Consider the following 18,583-nt stretch of genomic DNA (forward strand, 5'->3'; position numbering starts at 1 on the left):
GATTGTCTAACATGGAAGACATTCATAGCGCTTCAGCACAGCATTCTGTTGTATGTTTTCTTGGCCTGCTTTGTTGGCCCGTACCCGGTGTATTGTGTCTCTTTCACTCTTTCAGCACTAGCCGGTAGAGACGATTGTTTGGTTCTCTTTCACACATGCTCAGAGCATAGAAGAATCGGATAGAACAGGCATGCGTGCGTACGCGAGCATAAATGGATGGGAAAAAGATGCGAGCGTAACAGTAAAGCATCGCTAGCGGAGCACGCGTGTCGCGAATGGGGTGGTTGGTTGTGACGGGAAGAAAGCATACTTACCTGGCACAGGGGTTACCGTGATCACGAAGGCGGTTCCCCCAGGGCGAGGCCTGGCCATTGCACTCTTGGGCTGGGTTGACCCCTGCGATTATCCCTCATGTGGATAACTCGTGTGCGCAATTTTTGGTAGCCGGGAAGTGCGTCCGCGCACATCCCGATTTCATTTCAATAAAAACCCTTAAAAGAACTTAATAAGTGTGTGAATATTTTGTATACGTGGTGAAGAATTCATTGAAGTGTCATGTACGAATATTCGAATAAAACGTAGACTGTAGTTCATGAATGACACCTATACAGATTATAGGACCAGAAAAGCCTTGATGGAAAGTTCCAGTACGCCAACAGCGAAGTATCGAATCCAGCGTTCTTATCGCGTGTACGTTCAGAGCGAAGTATCATACCGCCGCACGCACACACACATGGCCTGCAAGTAGCTTAATCTACAAGACTAGACTGGTACCAGCAACGGGTAAAGCTTTTCACGAGCGCATTCAACGCAACGCTGCCAACAGAATGGGAAAACTCGACGCTTTCGCATTTTCCGATGGGAGGAGCCAACAGTCGGTTCATGTTCTTTGTTCCGTTTATGCTCAGCGCACAGTCAAACCAAGTCAACGTGCTCACACATCCGATGGGAGTGAGATAGTTTTCATTGAACCGAACATCATCAATGACAGTTCTAGGCAAAACAAACAAATTCCTCTTGAGTGTTTTTTTTTCTCTCTTCTCGAATCCACCATAAACATCGAATGAAATGAGGAAAGTAAAAGGCGAACGACCAAGAAAACATGTAAAACGACTCCTGATCTCTTGCTACTGAATGGTGGCAGCAGCTGCCTGATGTGTAACAGCGGTTACCACGGCAACCATGGGTCTGTGTGAGAGTTCGAAGGATCGATGTAAGGACAACATTACGGGCAATGTATGAATTTTCCGAGATAGAAAACGGCAAACCTCTAGTTGTCCCGTTTTAGCTCAATGTCCGACACACGGCCCAGCCGGGGCATCATGATCATCCTGGCATGCCGTGAAAATCTTGCACTACCTTGCTCACTTTTCCGGAGCACTCGCCCGCTTGACGTCTCGTTCGCACGCGTGTTCCGTGTGCGCACACGCAGCTCGACGCACTCGGGGTAGCGCCTGCGACTGTCACGCTTTTCCGACGCGAACGGTGATCAGTACGATCGTGCTTTTCCGCGGCGAAGGTATCGGGCCCTCCCCCATCTGGGTTGCGTACGTGATCGAGTGTGTGTGTGTGTGAGTGTGTGCACTTTAGTCGGAGTTCGCGCTCCTTACCAATTTCCAAGAATTCAACCTGCCGACAGGTCGCCGCAATGCGTGGTGGTTAGTGAAAGGTTCGCGCAGGAAGAATCTTCCGTTTGGTGGTTAAAACCAGTGTGATGACAAAGTTTAACCGTACGGTTGGCCGGAAGTCGGCGGTTAAGAGCGAGCTGGCAGGCTTCAAGCAAGGGTACGAAGTGGACCATCGTTCCTTCGGCGAACTCATGCCTACCGGTGCCGGTACAGCGATGGCGTCGGTGATGCACGGCGGCAAAGCGAATGGTGGCCACTGTGCTGTGAATGGTGCGATACACGGTGTGCAAAAAAGTGTTCACTCCCTGCAGGGTGGGATGGTAGCGGGTGGTGGTGGTTGTAATATTAATAATGGGGGTAGTGGTGGTGGTGGTGGTGGTGGTTACTTACATGATCTTAGTGCAGAGCAAAAGCTGAAACTCAACATCCAGCAACTTCACATCCGACAGAAACAGCTGCAGCTGACCGACTACGATGACAACAGTCTCAGCTCGGAGGAGCATGTCCTGGCACCGGCTGCCGGCTGCATGGCCAGTCCGAACCGGCCGTGCCTAACGTGGGCCTGCAAGGCGTGCAAGAAGAAGAGCGTTGCGGTTGATCGCCGGAAAGCGGCCACCCTTCGCGAGCGGCGTCGGTTGCGGAAGGTTAGTGTCATGCTGTCAGTGTGGCTTCCACAAAGCCATGTTTTACACACCGACTGCATGTGTTTTGCAACCGTTTCAAATATGGAATGTTTTTTGTAAATGTTTGCTGCGGTGTAGTTTGAGTTTTTGTAGGAATCAGCTCCTAAAGATCAGTCCCAGGAACGCTAGAAACAACAAACAAAGAACTGGTGAGGTTGTACTGCCAAAGAAGATTTCCACACAATTATACCACAACTGAAGTGTTTTAGAGTCGAAGGAGAAGGAAAACAAGTAACTTTTGACATAGTGTAACGATCACTCTGCAGCAATTTGGATCTATTCTTCTGTGAATTTGTAAATAACGATATAGAAATTGCTCACGACTCCAATCAATTTCACATGTATCTACGAGTGTAAGAAAACTTTAGAAATCGAGTGCATCAACTATTCATCTGGATTTAAAACGTAAACGTTCTAGTCCCATCCGAACCGTTCCCCTCGTAGTGAGTATACGTGGTATCATTAAGTGCAATAAGCTAGAAATGGCAGACATGACCTAGGAGGTTGTTGATTACAAAAAAAAAGAACAAATAGCGTTCTATGCCGTACGCGGGATAAGATAGATCAAGTCAAGCTGGTCAGAAATGATAGGCCAAGATTCTCTAAGGGTGAAGTAGCCACGTGCCTATTATTGTAGCCGGTATTTAGGGCTTCTCGTTTTTTAAAAATGTTTTCGTGGTCACAGCTATTTCTAAACAGCTGTTAAAAGCAACAAACAGTTTATTAGGTATATTCCTGAATGCATGGTTGAATATAATCGTCTAGCAGAGAAGGCTACATATCATTCGAAATAAAGGAGAGCATGATGAAGTAACGAATTGTTATATTGCTTTTGCTCTAGACTTTTCAAAACTTAGAGATCAAGTGAATGCTTTTAAAATTTCCAAACGCAGAATGAGCGATTGTTCTGATAAGATCCGGTATATAACACCTCACAGCGTATCACAAGGTCAAGTGACTTTTTCACTGCGGCTTAACTTATAAGAATGAGTTAGATTTAGAATACTTGCTTAAAGTTCGTTTATCAGAACTCAACTTTTTACCCCGGTCTTTGTCACGATTAATCTTCCTAATGCACAAACTTCCACACGCTCAGGTCAACGAAGCATTCGAAGTGTTGAAGCGGCGAACCAGCACGAACCCAAACCAAAGGCTCCCGAAGGTGGAAATCCTACGGAACGCCATCGAGTACATCGACAGTCTTCAGGCGCTTCTCGATGTAAGCAGCATCAACGGTTAAAAGGCCCATCATTCCCTCACTAACCGATTCCGCATTTTCTTCTCTCTCCCCACCATCCAGGAGACACCACCACTGCACCAAAGCTCGGACATCCTCCCGAACGGCACCAATGCAGCTCTTTCAACGCCCCAGGACTACATGGTAAGACCGGCCGCCACGAACTAATTAACGCCCGTAAAGCCGTTTGTCGCGTATCACTTCGCAGCTCCGGGGTGCTGCTCATTTCCATCAGCTGGCACCTTGTTCGGTTTCGGGCAAGGCACTTGTTGCGCCATTTCCAGACACCCATAACCCCCCCCACGTTCAATCGTCCATGTTTCGGAAATTTATCGTGATTTAATTGTTTGTTGATAAACATACCGATCGGTGCCATCTGGGTGTGGCGAGATTCGCGACCACGATCATCGTTGCAGCTTCGAAGCTACTTCCAACGACCGTGGGGACTTCCTTTCTTTTCCTTCCCAACCAAAAGCAACGGCATTCGGTGACAAGTGAACCGGCAAAAGATTTATGACACTGCCGAACGGAGGACCACCGATTTCATTAATCGTTGCTGGGTGGCGAGCTGCGTTTGTGTTTCAAATGCGTTCACTTTGTGTCGCGAGCGGTAGTCGCGATTGTCGTCCCACTGTGAGGTCCCAGCGATTCCCAAATAGGAACCCATTCCGTACGCCATGTTCGCCATTGCAGTTGTGGTGGCTGGAAGATTAATGTTTCTTTTCGCGAGATGGCAGACGGGATCCATCCGGTAGTGTGCGTGTTTGTGTGGGATGTGTGAAATTCTTTGCCCGCGATTTGCAAAACAACATCGCCATCTAACGTACTAAGAGCGTATGGTGAGGCACAGTGGCAGGGCGTTGTGGTGGATGATCACCTTTGGTGCAACCCGCAGTTCATGACACTGTCAGTTACGGGTGCGAAGATCCGGCGTTGAAAACATAATTAGTTCCATCTTCACCGCCCAAATGAGGGTGATCACCGCGAGAACTCGGGACAGCTGCACCGACCTGGGCAGCTCCATCCCAGGAGGGAGGGGCAGTGTGTGGAAGGAATTTTAATACGATCGGGGAACAATTTTTGCCACTATCTTTCTCCATGAGCCTCCCCTATCTGTGTGCGTTATTGGGATTAGAATTGGCGACCGATCCTCGGTACAAGCAAATGGTGCGGTCCAGCCCAACACCACCGGAGCTCGAGATTGTGTGATGAAAAATGTCCATTCATTTATTTTCTCGCTAGTCATAATATGTCAAACTGTCACGACAAATGTCAGCCCCAGTAGGCAGTACAATTAGCTTCGCGACCCTACCGCTGAAGAAGACGTTATTATTATCGGGCCGCGTCAGGAAACGCACGAACGTGACAGTGCGGCGATCACCTCCTCAGCAACCTTCCGAAACAACCGGGCACTGGCATGCAGCGATCCCCGTTGGAGCTAGCTACCGGGTTCGATTCCATTGCTACACTGTGTCACTGTCACTGCGTTCCGTCCCGTACCTACTCCGCTCTCGGCGGCTATCTTGCGGGAGCCTATCGAAGACCCATGTCTGGTTAGAGGGGGAGGACTTGAGCAAACAAACCGCACACGACGTCGCAGTCACGATCCGTGACATGGATCGTCGTCTTCGTCTGCTGCTATGCGCCGGGGCACGCTCATCCGGGGGCCCGTCTTGTACCGGGCTTGACAGCCTGTCTCGACGTGGAACACACACACACGCACACTCACTACTTTCTCGTCGGATCGTTACACGGCTCGATAACTTCATTCTGGGTTCGCTTCTCGGGCGATCCGCATTGATAGTGCGCGCTCGCCGAAGGAAACGATCGATCACAATTAAGAAGCAATCCATCGCAACCACGGCCGCCGATGTCGATGATCGAGAACGCCGTTTAAGCTGCTCCTTCGATTTGCGCCTGCAACGCCGCAATCCGTGTGCTGGGTGGCCGAAAGGATCATGCCGTGCCCAGGGATGATCGCACGCGAGTGACAACGGGTACAGCTCACTCCACCAGACATGCACACGGGGGTTGGGTTTAAATTTGGAACATGTTCACCCGTTGTCAGCAGAAAGGTGAACAAAAAAAAAAAAGAAGTCCTCGACTGAGAGCTGGGTTTGGTGAAATGACGCAGCGGTCGCCTCATCTTTTCAGCCAGTACATCGTTTTTAATGAGATTTAATTGCATGTTTCGATAAATTTGTCTTCACTGTGCCCGCGGGCGGATGCTTCCAGCAGCAGCCGCGTGCCCGCCGTACGTTACGCGACCTGAGTCTGCGAAACGGCACACGCGCGCGCGCGCTTGGTGGATGGTGATGCCGCGATGCCGGTGGAGTTCTGCGCGCATCTGTTTGCATCGCGATCGTTCCGTGCGCTTCTTTTTATCGTTCGTTTAATCTTCGACGACCATCTTCGCCATCGTCGTACGGTCGTAAAGTTACGGGATGATGAAAATTGTCACATCGAGGATGAAAGGGAGATTTTGTGCGTGTGTGAGTGTGGAAAAACTCTCTTAATCTCACCCCCCCCCCCCCTCGGCTTCTCGGCGATCTTGCTTTTTTATTTCTTTTTGTGACCCCCGAACGAACGGCAGGCATGTTTTGCGGTATGAAATACGGTGTGCTCGCGCGTAATCTAACATACGGCGTCGTTAGTCGCCGATTTCCCCGAACACGTTAAAAGGAAATCCGCCCTTTCCAGATCGTTCGAGCGGAGGTTTTGGTACGATCATCTTTCCTTGTTTCTTCTTCTTCGTTTTTCCGTGTCGCCGGCATGCCGAATGCCAACGGCGCAACAAGGTGTTTCTGCTTACACAAGCTACAAGCTATGGCTTCGTGGTGAATGTAAAATGCAACATGTTTGTGGAAGCCAAAGTCGATGTTAAACATATTGTAATCTGTGTTTAAGAATTGTTTGTTTTTGGAAGAGCAACAGGAAGAGTGTATTCAGACCATTGTAAATTCGAGCAGCAGTCGTTCCCTTTGCTTAAAGAATATAGAGATGCTCACAGGATGCGGATCAACATAGGAGCGGAAGGAGCGTCCGCTCGGGACCTTATCGGTGAGGTAAATCAAGGTGTGTCCCTCTCACATCACAGTTAGAAGGGCCTCAGACTGCCATTCCACTCGGGGCCTCCAAATATCTTGACCCACCACTGTATCGACGGCATCACTCTATCTCAACTTGGGCCTCCTTTGTCCACGAGAATGGACTAAAAAGACTTGACCGACAGAATTGTCCGGTATCCTTCTCATGACATTAGCCACATCACATCACGTGGAGCTAACACATCTTGTAAGGTTATTCTTCTCGAAGATGAGGCTAAGAGGCTTTGTTCAATTTTGGACAGAGTCCAAGACTCAGAGAAAATCCGTCATTGCTATGAAGAAGCCACAGATCGGTTTGATAAAGATACAGAGGTTACACGAGAGGAGGTCTATGGTGCGAAAGACCCTGATGCTGGCTCTTGGAACCTTCCGAGTAACCCGTAACCAACAAGAAACTTACCACGACACTTTTCAACTTCTTTGGTTTCTTCGAAGATGAGGCCACTTAGATGACAAGAGTTCTTGAAAGGTGAGGTTCCTTGGCCGCCGACGGTTCTTCGACTTCTCTTTTGGTAGGCCAAGCCTTTTGGGCGATTAAGCCACTTGTTTGCAGAGGCCTTTTCGTCTCTTGTTAGGCAAGTACTCTCGGTGTTTGAGAATGGAACAAGGAATGGCTAGAAGCTTGCACGTCGAGACCCCTTCGATAGCATTTTCCCACCCGGCCACTGTTAAACTCGGCCCTTTGCCCAACCATTCTGCGTGGAAGAATGAAACAAGTTCTTTCCACTGAACCGGTTATCAGCTTTGGTTGTGCACCAACTGTATGATTCCGTTCGATGTTAATGGTTGCACCCACATCCACCTTTAAGGCGTTAATTACACAAAACAGCTCACATTCCCCTGCATGCCTGCACTTCACAAACGATCATGTAACGCTGTACATGATCGTTTTGACACTGACCGGTCCTATTAGTGCTTTACTGCTCACTTAACGTTCACCGACACCTCGGTAATGCGTACACCAGCCACACCAGTACGTTCCACTTTCTGCTTTCATCCACATCCGGCCGGCCGCATATCATCCGCATGGATCCGCGGCGTTCACACCAAAACCAAATCGACGAACGAATCGTAATTCTTGCCGACCGCCCTTGTCACCGGTGGAATGTGAATCTGCGCATTCTTTTGCGTGCCGTGCCGGGTTTCCTAAGTTCCGCTCGCTCGCTCGCTCGATCGGTGACTGTCGATCGCCCGGCGGATGGATCCCGGCATGTTGACAAATTCCTCCCAAGGTCAGCCATGTTGTGTCCCGCGGGTGTTTGGCGGTCCGCTTGCTTGTAGGCCCATCGGATGAAAAGTGGTCAAGCGTTTGTTACAACTGTCACGACGGGCACGGCTCCCAGCTACCGAAGCATATGCGCGTCCTCGGCCTCAAAAGCATCAAAGGAGGCTGAGATTGTGAGAAAAACCGTTCCTTTGAATTGCATGTTTTTCGGCTGACATTCCCAGCTATGCTCGTTCATTCATTATCCACTCTATGTCTGCCCGCTGTCTCGCTTCCGTGTTCCGCGTGCCACAGCACCCTCAAAGCTGCCTCAAGGTGCTTGGCTGCAAAGGAACTGACGGGAAACAAATCGCCAAAGATTCGGCGATCGTCCGCCACGGTTACTGTCATCTTTCATTTTGTTGGAACAATTCTATCGGCGGGTCACGAGGTGGACGTTTCGGTATTCTAAATCGGTTGTTTGGCTTTTCCATGATGAGGTAAATTAATCTAACTCAAGCCCTCGCTCGCTCTTAGTCGGTTAGCGTCTTGAGCGTTAATTCAAGTCCATTCGTCGCGTGGAAGTGCTGCGAGTGATCATTTAATACCGATTACTAAGTGGCGAGGCTTTGTTTGTCCGGCGAGTGCAAAATAAATGGGAAGTACATTTCTTATCCGATGAGCGTGTTTCGGGTGAGTGTTTTTTTATCCTTTAAAATTATGCACCCTTCACAGTTATGGCCGGGCAGGGGGTTCGGTTGTGGTTATTGCCGTGTGCCAACACAATTGTGCTGCTGATCACCAACACCTTAATCCTTTGCCATTACTATGGCTTTTGCCTATTTTTAGCCCACGGAATGATAGTAATTTCTCATCTAATCACACGTTCGCTGTGCCGGGGCATCGGAAGCAGCGACCGGCACTTTCGGGCGACCGTTCAGCCCCCGATGACTGCTGGTAAGCCGCTTGACTCAGCTGGGATTAATTAAAACTCCACCGCCGGCACGGTTCTGCCCGCAGCTAATGAGTATGTGCTAATTGTGCGCACCACGTTACCGAAAGCAGCTTCTTCTTGGTGCCGCCGTTGCTCGGGTGGATAAGAAGTGTAAGGTGTTAAAGTTCATTAAGGTTGAGTTGAATCCCTTTGCGGAGGAGAGCGATCGTCGTTTGCGCCGTCGCTTGAGATTCTCCCTTCTTTACTGAATGAACGATTCGACTCTTAACAAACAAAAAAAGCAAAAAGGAAAGGAAATCCCAGCACGGCTCGCGGGCCCGTCAGTTCCGATGCTTCGGTTGCTTTGCGTGGCTTTGATTAATTAGTGAATTAGCCCTACACTAAGTGCAATTAATTAGCTCCCGTGCCACTCGGGACCGATATCAAAGGGTGCAAACGCACGCACGCACCCGCTCATGCAAAACGCGGCCAAGGAAGCGGCGGCATCTTGGTGCCTCTTATCTGACAGCTCGGTGACGCGATAGAAACACGCCCGCCACAGCCTGGACAACCCCTCACATCGTACGGTGCGTGATGCGATAAGTTGCGTTTGCAAACTGCACAGGACCGATGGGGCACTGAATAGAGATGGCGGCAGTGTAAAACATGGCAACGATGGTCAAACACACCCACACCACACCCAAACACCAAAGTTAGCGAAGCGCCCTCGAATAGTTGGAATTTAAATTAAGATGTTTACCGATGGCAATTACCTTTTCCCCGCTTTCTGGACGAATGTATCGAACGCCACGTTTAGATGACGCAGTTCGGTGTAGCTCGGAATGTTAGGAACCGACCCACCGCTGGTCGATTCCTTAATCAAGACAAGAACTGTGGTATGTACCCGAGTGGTATGACCATCGCCATCGGCTAATTGCGGTAGCATGCAATGTTAATGATTTCATTATAGCATTCCAAAACAACGCGGCATTCAGGTCCGTGGTGGGACTTTTTTTTTTGTTGGTCGGAGCTCTTGAGGACTTGGGTTTCGATGAGCTACCTACCTATTTCTAGAAAATCCTTCTGCTATTTAAGGAATTCTGAAACATCGCAATTGCAGAATACAGGTCAGTTTACTACTGGTCGTTGTAAGACCTCTCCTAAGATCCTTGATCGTCTCGCCATAAGTATTAGGGTTGTATGTCTATTATGAAGTACGTTCGAGGTATTCATACGAGACCTTTAAGGGCCAGTGATTGGATAGTTGGTTCACACGGCAGGATCGGTGGTCAAATCCCATCCAGACCGATACCCCGTACTATCCTATCCGTACTGGGGCTGACTATCCAGCTTCGGGTAAAATCAAGTCACAGAAAGCCAGAAATGGCAGACCACGAGACCTTTAGAGGTTGTAGTGCCTAGGAAGGAAGGATGCTTTTGATACATGATCAACTAGAACATGATCATCTCTTCCACAAGAAGCGATCAAGTGAAACTCCCCTCAAAAGTATCACTGATAAGTAAAAAAGCAACTAACTTAAATTCAATTTTGGACTGTACGCCAGATATTTTTACAGGAGAAAATTGTCGTCTCCGTTCTGCTCGATTTGCTCGATTTGCCTACCTGAAGAAATGTTCCGTACCTCATCAGCCGGGTGACTTCCCGCCAGACTTTATTGGGCATGGATTTATGGACCGCGTATCCGACGGTCCGACGATTGACGACCGCAAATGCATAACATTTGGCAGCTCGCAGTGGTCGACTTGTGGTCAGCTTTTAAGAGCTCTTGTCATAAAACAACGGAAGCAACCTGGCAGTCGAGCAAACTTTGTGTTTTTTTTGTACGCACTTTTCGCGGTCCACTCAAAGCGGACGATCGTATCACCGGGAGAGCAAAGAGCATGATTAACAAATTATGATCTAATTAAGCGAGATTAATCATTCATTTGGGCAACGCATGTTCTTTGATCTTTCGTCACATACCTGGGCTTGCAGCTTCGAGTGGTGAGACGAAAGGGAGCATGGGTGGGGGGGGGGGGGAGGTAGATCTGTCGTCTGCCTTGGACATATATCATACAGGATATATAGCTTGGGGTGTCGCTTTGCGCAAGCGAGTTTGGAAAGATTTTACGAGAGGCTGACGACGACGACGGGGACCGAGCGGCACGGTAACCGGGGATCATATCTTTCAGTGAGTCATTGTTGTTAATCCACCAGCCTGTCTACCGCACTGGCGGAGAGCAAGTTTATGGGCAACAATCGTACAACAGTCTGGCCTCTCTAATCTAATGCCCCATCGGGGAGGAGCGTCGGTGCGTCCGAGGCGGTTGATGGTGTTTTATATGCGATCGGCATCCTTTCCCCCGGCCAACGTTGGTAGAGGGGAGGTCGCAGTGGACGCTACTTTACGACCGATCTGTCAGCTTCGGCAAAACACACACACACGGGGTACGGGGCAAATAATTTTTAGCGTAATAAATTTCACTTCACACCTTCACCTTCCCGGCCACATCTTGGCAGACCCGAAGCATCATCATCTTCGTGGCCATCATAAGTTTTTTTTGAATTCTGGAAAAGTTTGTTAGTGACAAAAACAAAGTCCCCCCCCGGGCTCCGCGGCCACGTGACAGTGGCCGACTAGAACCAACAAATAGATGCTTGCTTGCGCTTGTCTCTCCATTTGTTTCTATTCGGCTGCGCTGTGAGGCAAGAAAAACAAAAGGAATCGTGTTGCTTTTTTTCCTACACGGCCATTTGTAACGTGGAGCGCTCGTTTCGAGGATGACTTTTTTCAATACTGGCACGCACCGGCATCCAAGCGCGGCTCAATCTCGAGTAAATAAAGTATTAAGACGTTAAGACTGCTTATTTTTAAAAGTCGCTCTCGCCCGCTCGATTGCTGCAACCCAACCCAATGCCTCCTAATGCCCCGCACTCGTTTGACATTCGTGTCGTTGGATCCCCCTCCTGATCCGTCCGTCCGTGGCCATAATTTCTCGATAAATTATTTTTTAATATTTCCTCCTGGATTACGCCGTGAAAGAGTGTGGTGGTGGCACGCACGTCTACCCGCGTCCCTAATCCCGCGGCCCGGTCTGGCGGAATGTTTTGAATCTGTCACGGAGAGTAAAAGTTTATGAATTCCGCCACGCCGTCATGATAGGAAATCCCCGGGGTCTCATGAAGAAAAAAGAGTATGAAAAATGATACCTCGTTGTGTACGATCGCGATCAACGGCGTAAGTCGTCCGCTGAGAGGTTGACATTCGATCGTGCTTCTACTAACACGGTAGCATCCCTCAAATTGTCCTCCGGCTCGGCGCTGATGTTCGCCGTACACCGACCGATGCTGTTGGTACTTGAAACATCGGGCCCGTTGCCGAGGGTCGCGCCCTGGAAACTGCTGGAGGCAACAACCACTTACCCACGACACGGACACGGTTAACTGCTTCGCGCTCGTTCGATTGATAGTTGTCACCTTGAGAGGCGTTGTGCGCGCCTCTGCCCAACCTGACGACGCTCCGGGTTCGAAGAATTGTTGGAGAAATGTCGGCTCGGCTCTCGAGCGAGCCTGGGTGGAAGACAGGGCGGGCAGCAAAAGTGTGTACAGGGGGTGCAGTGCGATCGGGCCCGGCACCCGTAGCATACAAATAGCTGACTGTCTAACGGATACATGATTTTGTAATATGTGACTCTAAATGCCATCCTAAATCTTACGCTAAGTGGTCCGTATTATAGTCGACACTTCTGTTTCGGGCGCTTCTTACGCCCCGTTCCTCTCCGGCGTTTGCGCACGCTTCGCCCATCTGGCGTCGGGCAGCAGGACCGATCTTCCGAGCGACCGAAAAACTTGCGCGACGTGACGCCATCGAACCGTATCGGTTTTCCGACGCGTTCACACAGACTGCCTACATTGCCGCCGCAGTTTTCGGCGTGACGGTTGTAAACTGTGTCATCCGCGGGTATCGATTCGTCAAAAAGGGGGCGAAAGGCAGCGCGATGTTGCCCACCGGAGAATAAGTTACGCACCCGGGTTGGTGCGCCCTTGAAAGTAGCATTCGAACGGATGAGTTGTTGGTTCACATTACGATAACGCGACAGAGACCGGACGTGAGTGCTTTGGAGGAAGAACGGGCCTTTTTTTTTGTTGCTGTTGTTGAGAGCCCAATTCCCAAACGGATGCGTTTCGTGTAGCACACAATTGCTACTCGTACATCAACATAAACAAGGATACGTTTGTAAATTTGGGTATAACCCATCTCGCTACATCCCACGACGACGGTGGTACAAGCGTTGGTGAGCCAGGAACTTGAGAGTCTTATCAACGGCCAGACTAATATTAGATACAGGCTTTGCCGATGGGCATTGCCCCTGTATAGATTCATGTTAAATGGGGCGCAATCCTCTTGAGACTTGAGAATCCGCCACTCGACGGCGTTATCACGGCAATCAACACCTCATTTCGCAGAACCATCAACCCCTCCGAGGATCCGTCACCAGAATTGACCGTCACCATCGTATCGCTTCCTGGTTCCTGGTGCCTCGCACGCGCTCCCCTTCTAAACGACGGACGATTCCCGCCCATAAATCGTTTATTTTATGCAGACAATTTTCGCACTCACTCACCCGCGGCAGACCTCGGCCGTTCGATGCTCTGCCGACTAATTGCATCGTAAATGCCACCGGGTTATGCGCGCATAGAATGGGATCTTTCGGAATCCTTAAAGTGTGCAATTAACCCGCCAGCGGAGTCTGTTGGGACGCTTGGGATAATTGTTTCTTATCGGGCGACCCGAATTGTTCAGGTCCGCGCCCTATCAATTGGTCGATCGCTGCGTGCGTAAGGATTGTAAGGGCCCTTGAGCCTGTCACACACGCACACCCGTTTTCATCCGCGATCAGCATTATTGTTGATACCGATCGCCGACGGGATGGCCTCGCGGACAGGCGGACGCGAATCAAAAATAGATTGTGCGCGCGCGTTCTCGCCCTCCCGGATGGGGTATAGTTTGTAAATTGTCGCGTATCGCCATAGCTCAATCTTTCGTCTCCTCGCGCCATTACTCCGCTCCTGCTCGATCGCTCGCCCTCGGCACATCGGTATCGACCGACCCCAGGCAAGTATCGTTTGATGTTTTCTGTAGAGTTAAATGGCACACACCCAAAAACATAAGATTCTTCCCCCCAGCCGTCCCGGTTTCGGTCCCTTTTTCACCAGGTCTCCGAGACGGACAGCGTAATACATACCTTTTGTGTCACCCATCCACTACGACACTACGTCGAGTGATCGTGATCGTCCCGGGGTACGAAACACTCTGGCGCTCCCCTCTTCTGGCCCGGGCGGGCGGTTAAAAGATATGGCCGACGACTTCATTTTATTTTATTGCCGAATGTCATCTTTTTTAATTGACGTTATAGAATCGCTTGTCGTAAACGCTTCGGCTAAGGTGGTGTGTGTGTGTGTGTGTGGGGTGCGATTGTGTTTGCTGAGCCGAGCAACCAGCCGAACCCGCACCCGGAGGGATTTCTTTTGGAAGGCGACGCATAAAAAGCTATCGCCAGAATAACTTACACTAAATTAGGCATCACAAATGTCAGTTTGTACGTGCGTGGTCCCCACGAACGCCGAGTGCGCGACCGTTACGTGGAATCTATTTTCGGGTTCACACATATTTACGGAAGCCACGCAACAGTCACACCGCGCGCGCGGTTGATGAAACCCTGGACGGGGATCCGTGAATCAAATTCCGAATAATGGATTGACAGTGGACCGGGGGTGCCTACTGGCACGAATCGGTGAATCGGTACCGTGCCTCGCTGACGGTACGGTGAGCGGACAAATTATCGTCATGTCTACAAGCTCATTTAGCGCGGGCCGGATGAAACACGGGCCACGGTTGTGGCAATGCTGCGCACGTCGGTGGAGCAACATTACAGACTTTCCTTTCGTTTGTCCATTTACAGAACTGCTGCTCCAACAGTTACCTGCGCGAACGCTTAGGACAACTGGGAAAGGACAACGACCGGTACTCACCCTTGACAGGTAGGATTATTGCGGAGCGCGGGAACAGCACAGCCCATCGTACGCCACACTATTGCCGCTCGGTCCCGATGGGGGAAAGGAAATGGTGGTGCCGGGTTAGAGCGCGAAGCCGCCAACCATGTCGGCAAATTAGAAAATTATGCATTCAACCGTACGTTGATTTATCATCACTTGACCGAGCTCAGGCAGGAGGCTGCAAACGGGGCGAGATTCTATATTTACGCCAGGGCTGCTCTTTTTTCCCCATATCCTTTACCCTGTGTGGGTAATATGCACCAAGGACACCCGTAAACACTCTCGCGTTGTTTTCTTCTTCATCCCCAGGGTACAATCAAACATCCACCTCCGCATCTGTGGCCGGTTCTAGCCTGGACTGTCTGAACCTGATTGTGCAGAGTATCAGCAACGCCCCGCAGCCATCCCAGCAGCTGCTGCCACAAACAGCCTCCCTGTCCGCGCACACGCCACCAGCGAACGTTCCCACCACACATCTGAACGGTGGCACATCTTCCGGCAGCGATGGATCTCAGATACAGCACCAGCAACACCAGCACCAGCATCAACACCATTCGCTGCTGTACGGGTCGTTCTGTTCGCCCTCTCCAGCATCCTCATCGTCCTCTTCGTCCTCCTCCTCTTCGTCCACCTCATCCTCGTCATCGTCGATTTCTTCCGCATCCTCCTCGCCCATGTCACCGGTGGTGCTGGCCGGAGCGCATCATCCGCACGGGACCATGGGAAGCAACCGAACCGTGGCACCACCGACGACATCCGTTGCACTCCCTTAGCTCGTCGCTCCGGCACAGCGAAAATGCAAAAGTCTTTAATTAGTTGTACATACTTGCTTAAGTGAAGGCGCACAGACCCACACAGACCCGCAACAATGGGGTGCTGGCGTTCGTGTGCCGTGTATGAAAAGAGGTATTATTAGTGTAACAATCCTTAAGTATCCTAGCCTAGCGTACCGAGAGCCGCGAAAGCGCACTAAATTAGGCGACGAATAAATCATAACCTTTCAAATGCAGAACGCGCGCGTTACCATTGGATACCGTTGGCCCCAGTGCCGAGATGATGATGACTTTACAATGCACCAGGTATGTGAGAACGTGCGCCCGTTCGCTGGGGTGGGGGTTTATTCTTTACTCTACGATCTACGAAATGTTGCGAGGCGATCGTTTGCTGCGTTAGTCTTCACTGCTGGTTCACGTTCACATTCAGTCTCACAGATAAAGCAACGTATGCACCGATTTTGCCGGCAGCCTAACTCGCACACCGCCGTACCGTTTGTCCTCTATCCGGACGGTCGATTTCCAGTTGGCTCTAAAACAAAGGAACGAAGGAAGCTCGGCTTTATGCGCTCGTCTTCTATCACATTTCGGCACCGAGAGTCACTTACTTGTTGTAAAACACCAGGACGGTTCTCTTGTCCGGGCGCTCGAACGCCACGACTGCGACGTCGCTGCTCGACGAGCGCACCTCCAACCGTACCGAGCCGGGCAGTATGAACCGTGAAAAGTGTCCCAGCCCGTAGAATATCGGCTGCTTGTACGCCTCCTCCTGTGACGTCGCGTTCACAATGACGGCACTCTCGACGAAGTTGTTCGCATAGTTCGGGCCACCGCGCTCGTCAAGCAGCAGGTTCCAATCGATCCAGCCGTGCACACTGTGCTGCAGGTCTTGCATCACGTACAGTATGTACGACTCGGCCCGTTCCCACGACCCCAGGATGGGACGATGTTGCTGCAGCGGCTTATCGCCGAGCGATGCCTCCGTGTTGAAGATCAGCTTGTCCGGATAGCGTGCCGCGGTTTGATCGAGCAGTGCCGCCGGTGCTACACCGTCCCAGTACCAATGTACGGCCAATCCGTCCAGATAGCTCGTGGCGTTCGGGTGTCCCTGATCCATCAGCCCAAACCACCACGGGAAGGTGTACCGCTGGTCATCGCACCCGAACAGCTTCACATCGCGGACGGGCGAGTTTTTCAACGCCGGCCCAAGGTGCTGTCCTACCCACCGGCCCTGATCCGGTGCCGTCCAGCCCAGGCTCATGAAGTGGATGAAAAGAAAGCCGATCACACCGTTCAGCGGTTCGTTGCCGGTGGAAATGGCCCAAAAGTTTAGCCCGGCCGCGCGCATCAGCTCCAGATAGCGCACGTGATAGTCGGCCCAGGTTTGGTAGTACTCTGGCTTGAGTCGACTCGCGCCGGTCCACCCGTTGTTCGACTTCATCCATGGCGGTGGACTCCAGGCCGCCCCGATCAGCCGAACATCATCGTTGCCCGTCACTTCCATCAGCCGCTTGATCTGTGCCACCTTCAGCAAATCTCGCTCATCCAGCAGCGTAAAGTTCGACAGGTACGCATCGTTGATCGGCAGCTCGTTGTATGCCCACGGTTCCAGATCGAAGTCGCAGCCACCGATCGGCACGCGCATAAACCGATACCCGATGCCCTGCGTCCTGGAGTAGTACGCTTTGTAGAGACTTTCGCGCAGCGCACCATCGAGGCGGTTCAGATTGTGCGAAACCGCACCGGTAAAGGCACCACCGAACCCTTCCACCGTCTGGAAGCGTTTCAGTGGATCGAGAGTGATCGTAATGTCATCCGCCCGGAGCCGGTGCTGTTTGGTGCTTTGACGGGTGAAGTTGCCCTCGGTCTGGGCAAAGCGTAACCCAGCGCTGCTGCTGGACACGAGCACAAAGTTACCGAGCTCGGCCGGTTCGGTAAATTCCAGCGTGTCGCAGTACGTCACATTGCACACGCACACCGAGCCGCTCGCATACTGACGCAACGCGCATGGCAGGCCTCCCGCACTGACTACGATTACAGATGGAAGGCAGCCGTTACACAATGTGTTGGAGCGAACAAGCAAGCAGCACCAATCTATCTATACGCGCACTTACCAACTGTTGTCCGGAACGGTTCCAGCAGCAGGAAGGCACTACAAACCAGCAAGCACTCGATCGTCAGCGGCCACCGGCGGTATCGCATTGTCGCACTGTGCATGTTCAACTCAACACTGACCGCGCATGGCGAGCCCACCGGGTGGAATCGCAATCGGAGCAAATCACTTTCTCTGGTCCCATCCCCCTTCACGATGGGGTGGGGGTGAGTTCCACGATAACGCGCGCGCCACTCCCGATCGGAACACAATCGCTCGCATTCATTAACGCATGCGACGCAATCAGTTGACTGTGTGTGTAGATGCAACATACCCGACAGAGTGGAGAATCGTGAGAAAAGAATGTAAAGATTCTTCCTTCTTCCAAACGCTGAGCCGTACAGCTGAGCGCAACCGAAATGGGACGTCTTGAAATGTAGCCGATCTGTGCGGCCCTATGATGGGTCATCCAAGCTATCCAAGAATAATCTCGGGATGTGTATGGACTTACCCAGGCTGACTGGCCAGTATAGAGCTTAACCACACTCATCCGCTTCATTTCAACGTGTCCCATTTCTGATGAGATCAGCTGTAAGCTTTGCTGTGCAAAATAAACCCCAAAGTCTCACAAGCTGTTGACGATGTGATTCTGTATGTGTGTGTGCCCGCATACGGCCGGAAGTAGCCCTAGAATTACCCAGCGCTAGCTTCCACTCCCAATACCGCTGCTTATCGTGCAACAGGAAAGCCGGTTTGTTGGGTTTATACTGGCTACAGAAGCGGAAAACATGCCTTTGCTGTCGTTCGCCTACGCCAGACAGATACAACCGTGCGCGATGCATCGCGCGGGTTTTCTTGTGCCTGCGT

The 18,583-nt window shown here is 51.1% G+C and overlaps 2 protein-coding genes and 1 non-coding gene across 4 annotated transcripts; 2 read left to right on the plus strand and 1 right to left on the minus strand.

Annotated features, from left to right (window-relative positions):
• Window positions 1-250: 250 nt before the first annotated feature.
• Window positions 251-15,863, plus strand: LOC118505214 (myogenic-determination protein-like). 2 transcript variants are annotated; one of them, XM_036040729.1, is made up of 6 exons: window positions 1,765-1,910; window positions 2,078-2,272; window positions 3,408-3,530; window positions 3,612-3,692; window positions 14,758-14,836; window positions 15,161-15,863. In XM_036040729.1, exons 1-6 carry the CDS (start codon window positions 1,896-1,898, stop codon window positions 15,622-15,624), a joined length of 957 nt encoding a protein of 318 aa, XP_035896622.1. In that variant the 5' UTR covers window positions 1,765-1,895; the 3' UTR covers window positions 15,625-15,863. The 2 variants fall into 2 exon arrangements, with proteins under 2 accessions (XP_035896620.1, XP_035896622.1); XM_036040727.1 differs by having other exon boundaries at window positions 251-2,272.
• On the plus strand, window positions 307-472 carry LOC118508603. Its single transcript, XR_004905820.1, has one exon. It is a non-coding gene; the product is annotated as a U1 spliceosomal RNA (small nuclear RNA).
• Window positions 15,035-18,205, minus strand: LOC118505195 (lysosomal acid glucosylceramidase-like). The gene is made up of 3 exons (XM_036040667.1): window positions 17,739-18,205; window positions 16,233-17,652; window positions 15,035-16,156 (listed from the first exon to the last, which is right to left on the minus strand). The coding sequence occupies exons 1-3, from the start codon at window positions 18,046-18,048 to the stop codon at window positions 16,057-16,059; spliced, it is 1,830 nt and encodes a 609-aa protein (XP_035896560.1). The 5' UTR covers window positions 18,049-18,205; the 3' UTR covers window positions 15,035-16,056.
• Between the last annotated feature and the right edge of the window lie 378 nt (window positions 18,206-18,583).

This window comes from Anopheles stephensi, chromosome 2 (assembly GCF_013141755.1).
Source record: "Anopheles stephensi strain Indian chromosome 2, UCI_ANSTEP_V1.0, whole genome shotgun sequence".
Taxonomy (NCBI): domain Eukaryota; kingdom Metazoa; phylum Arthropoda; class Insecta; order Diptera; family Culicidae; genus Anopheles; species Anopheles stephensi.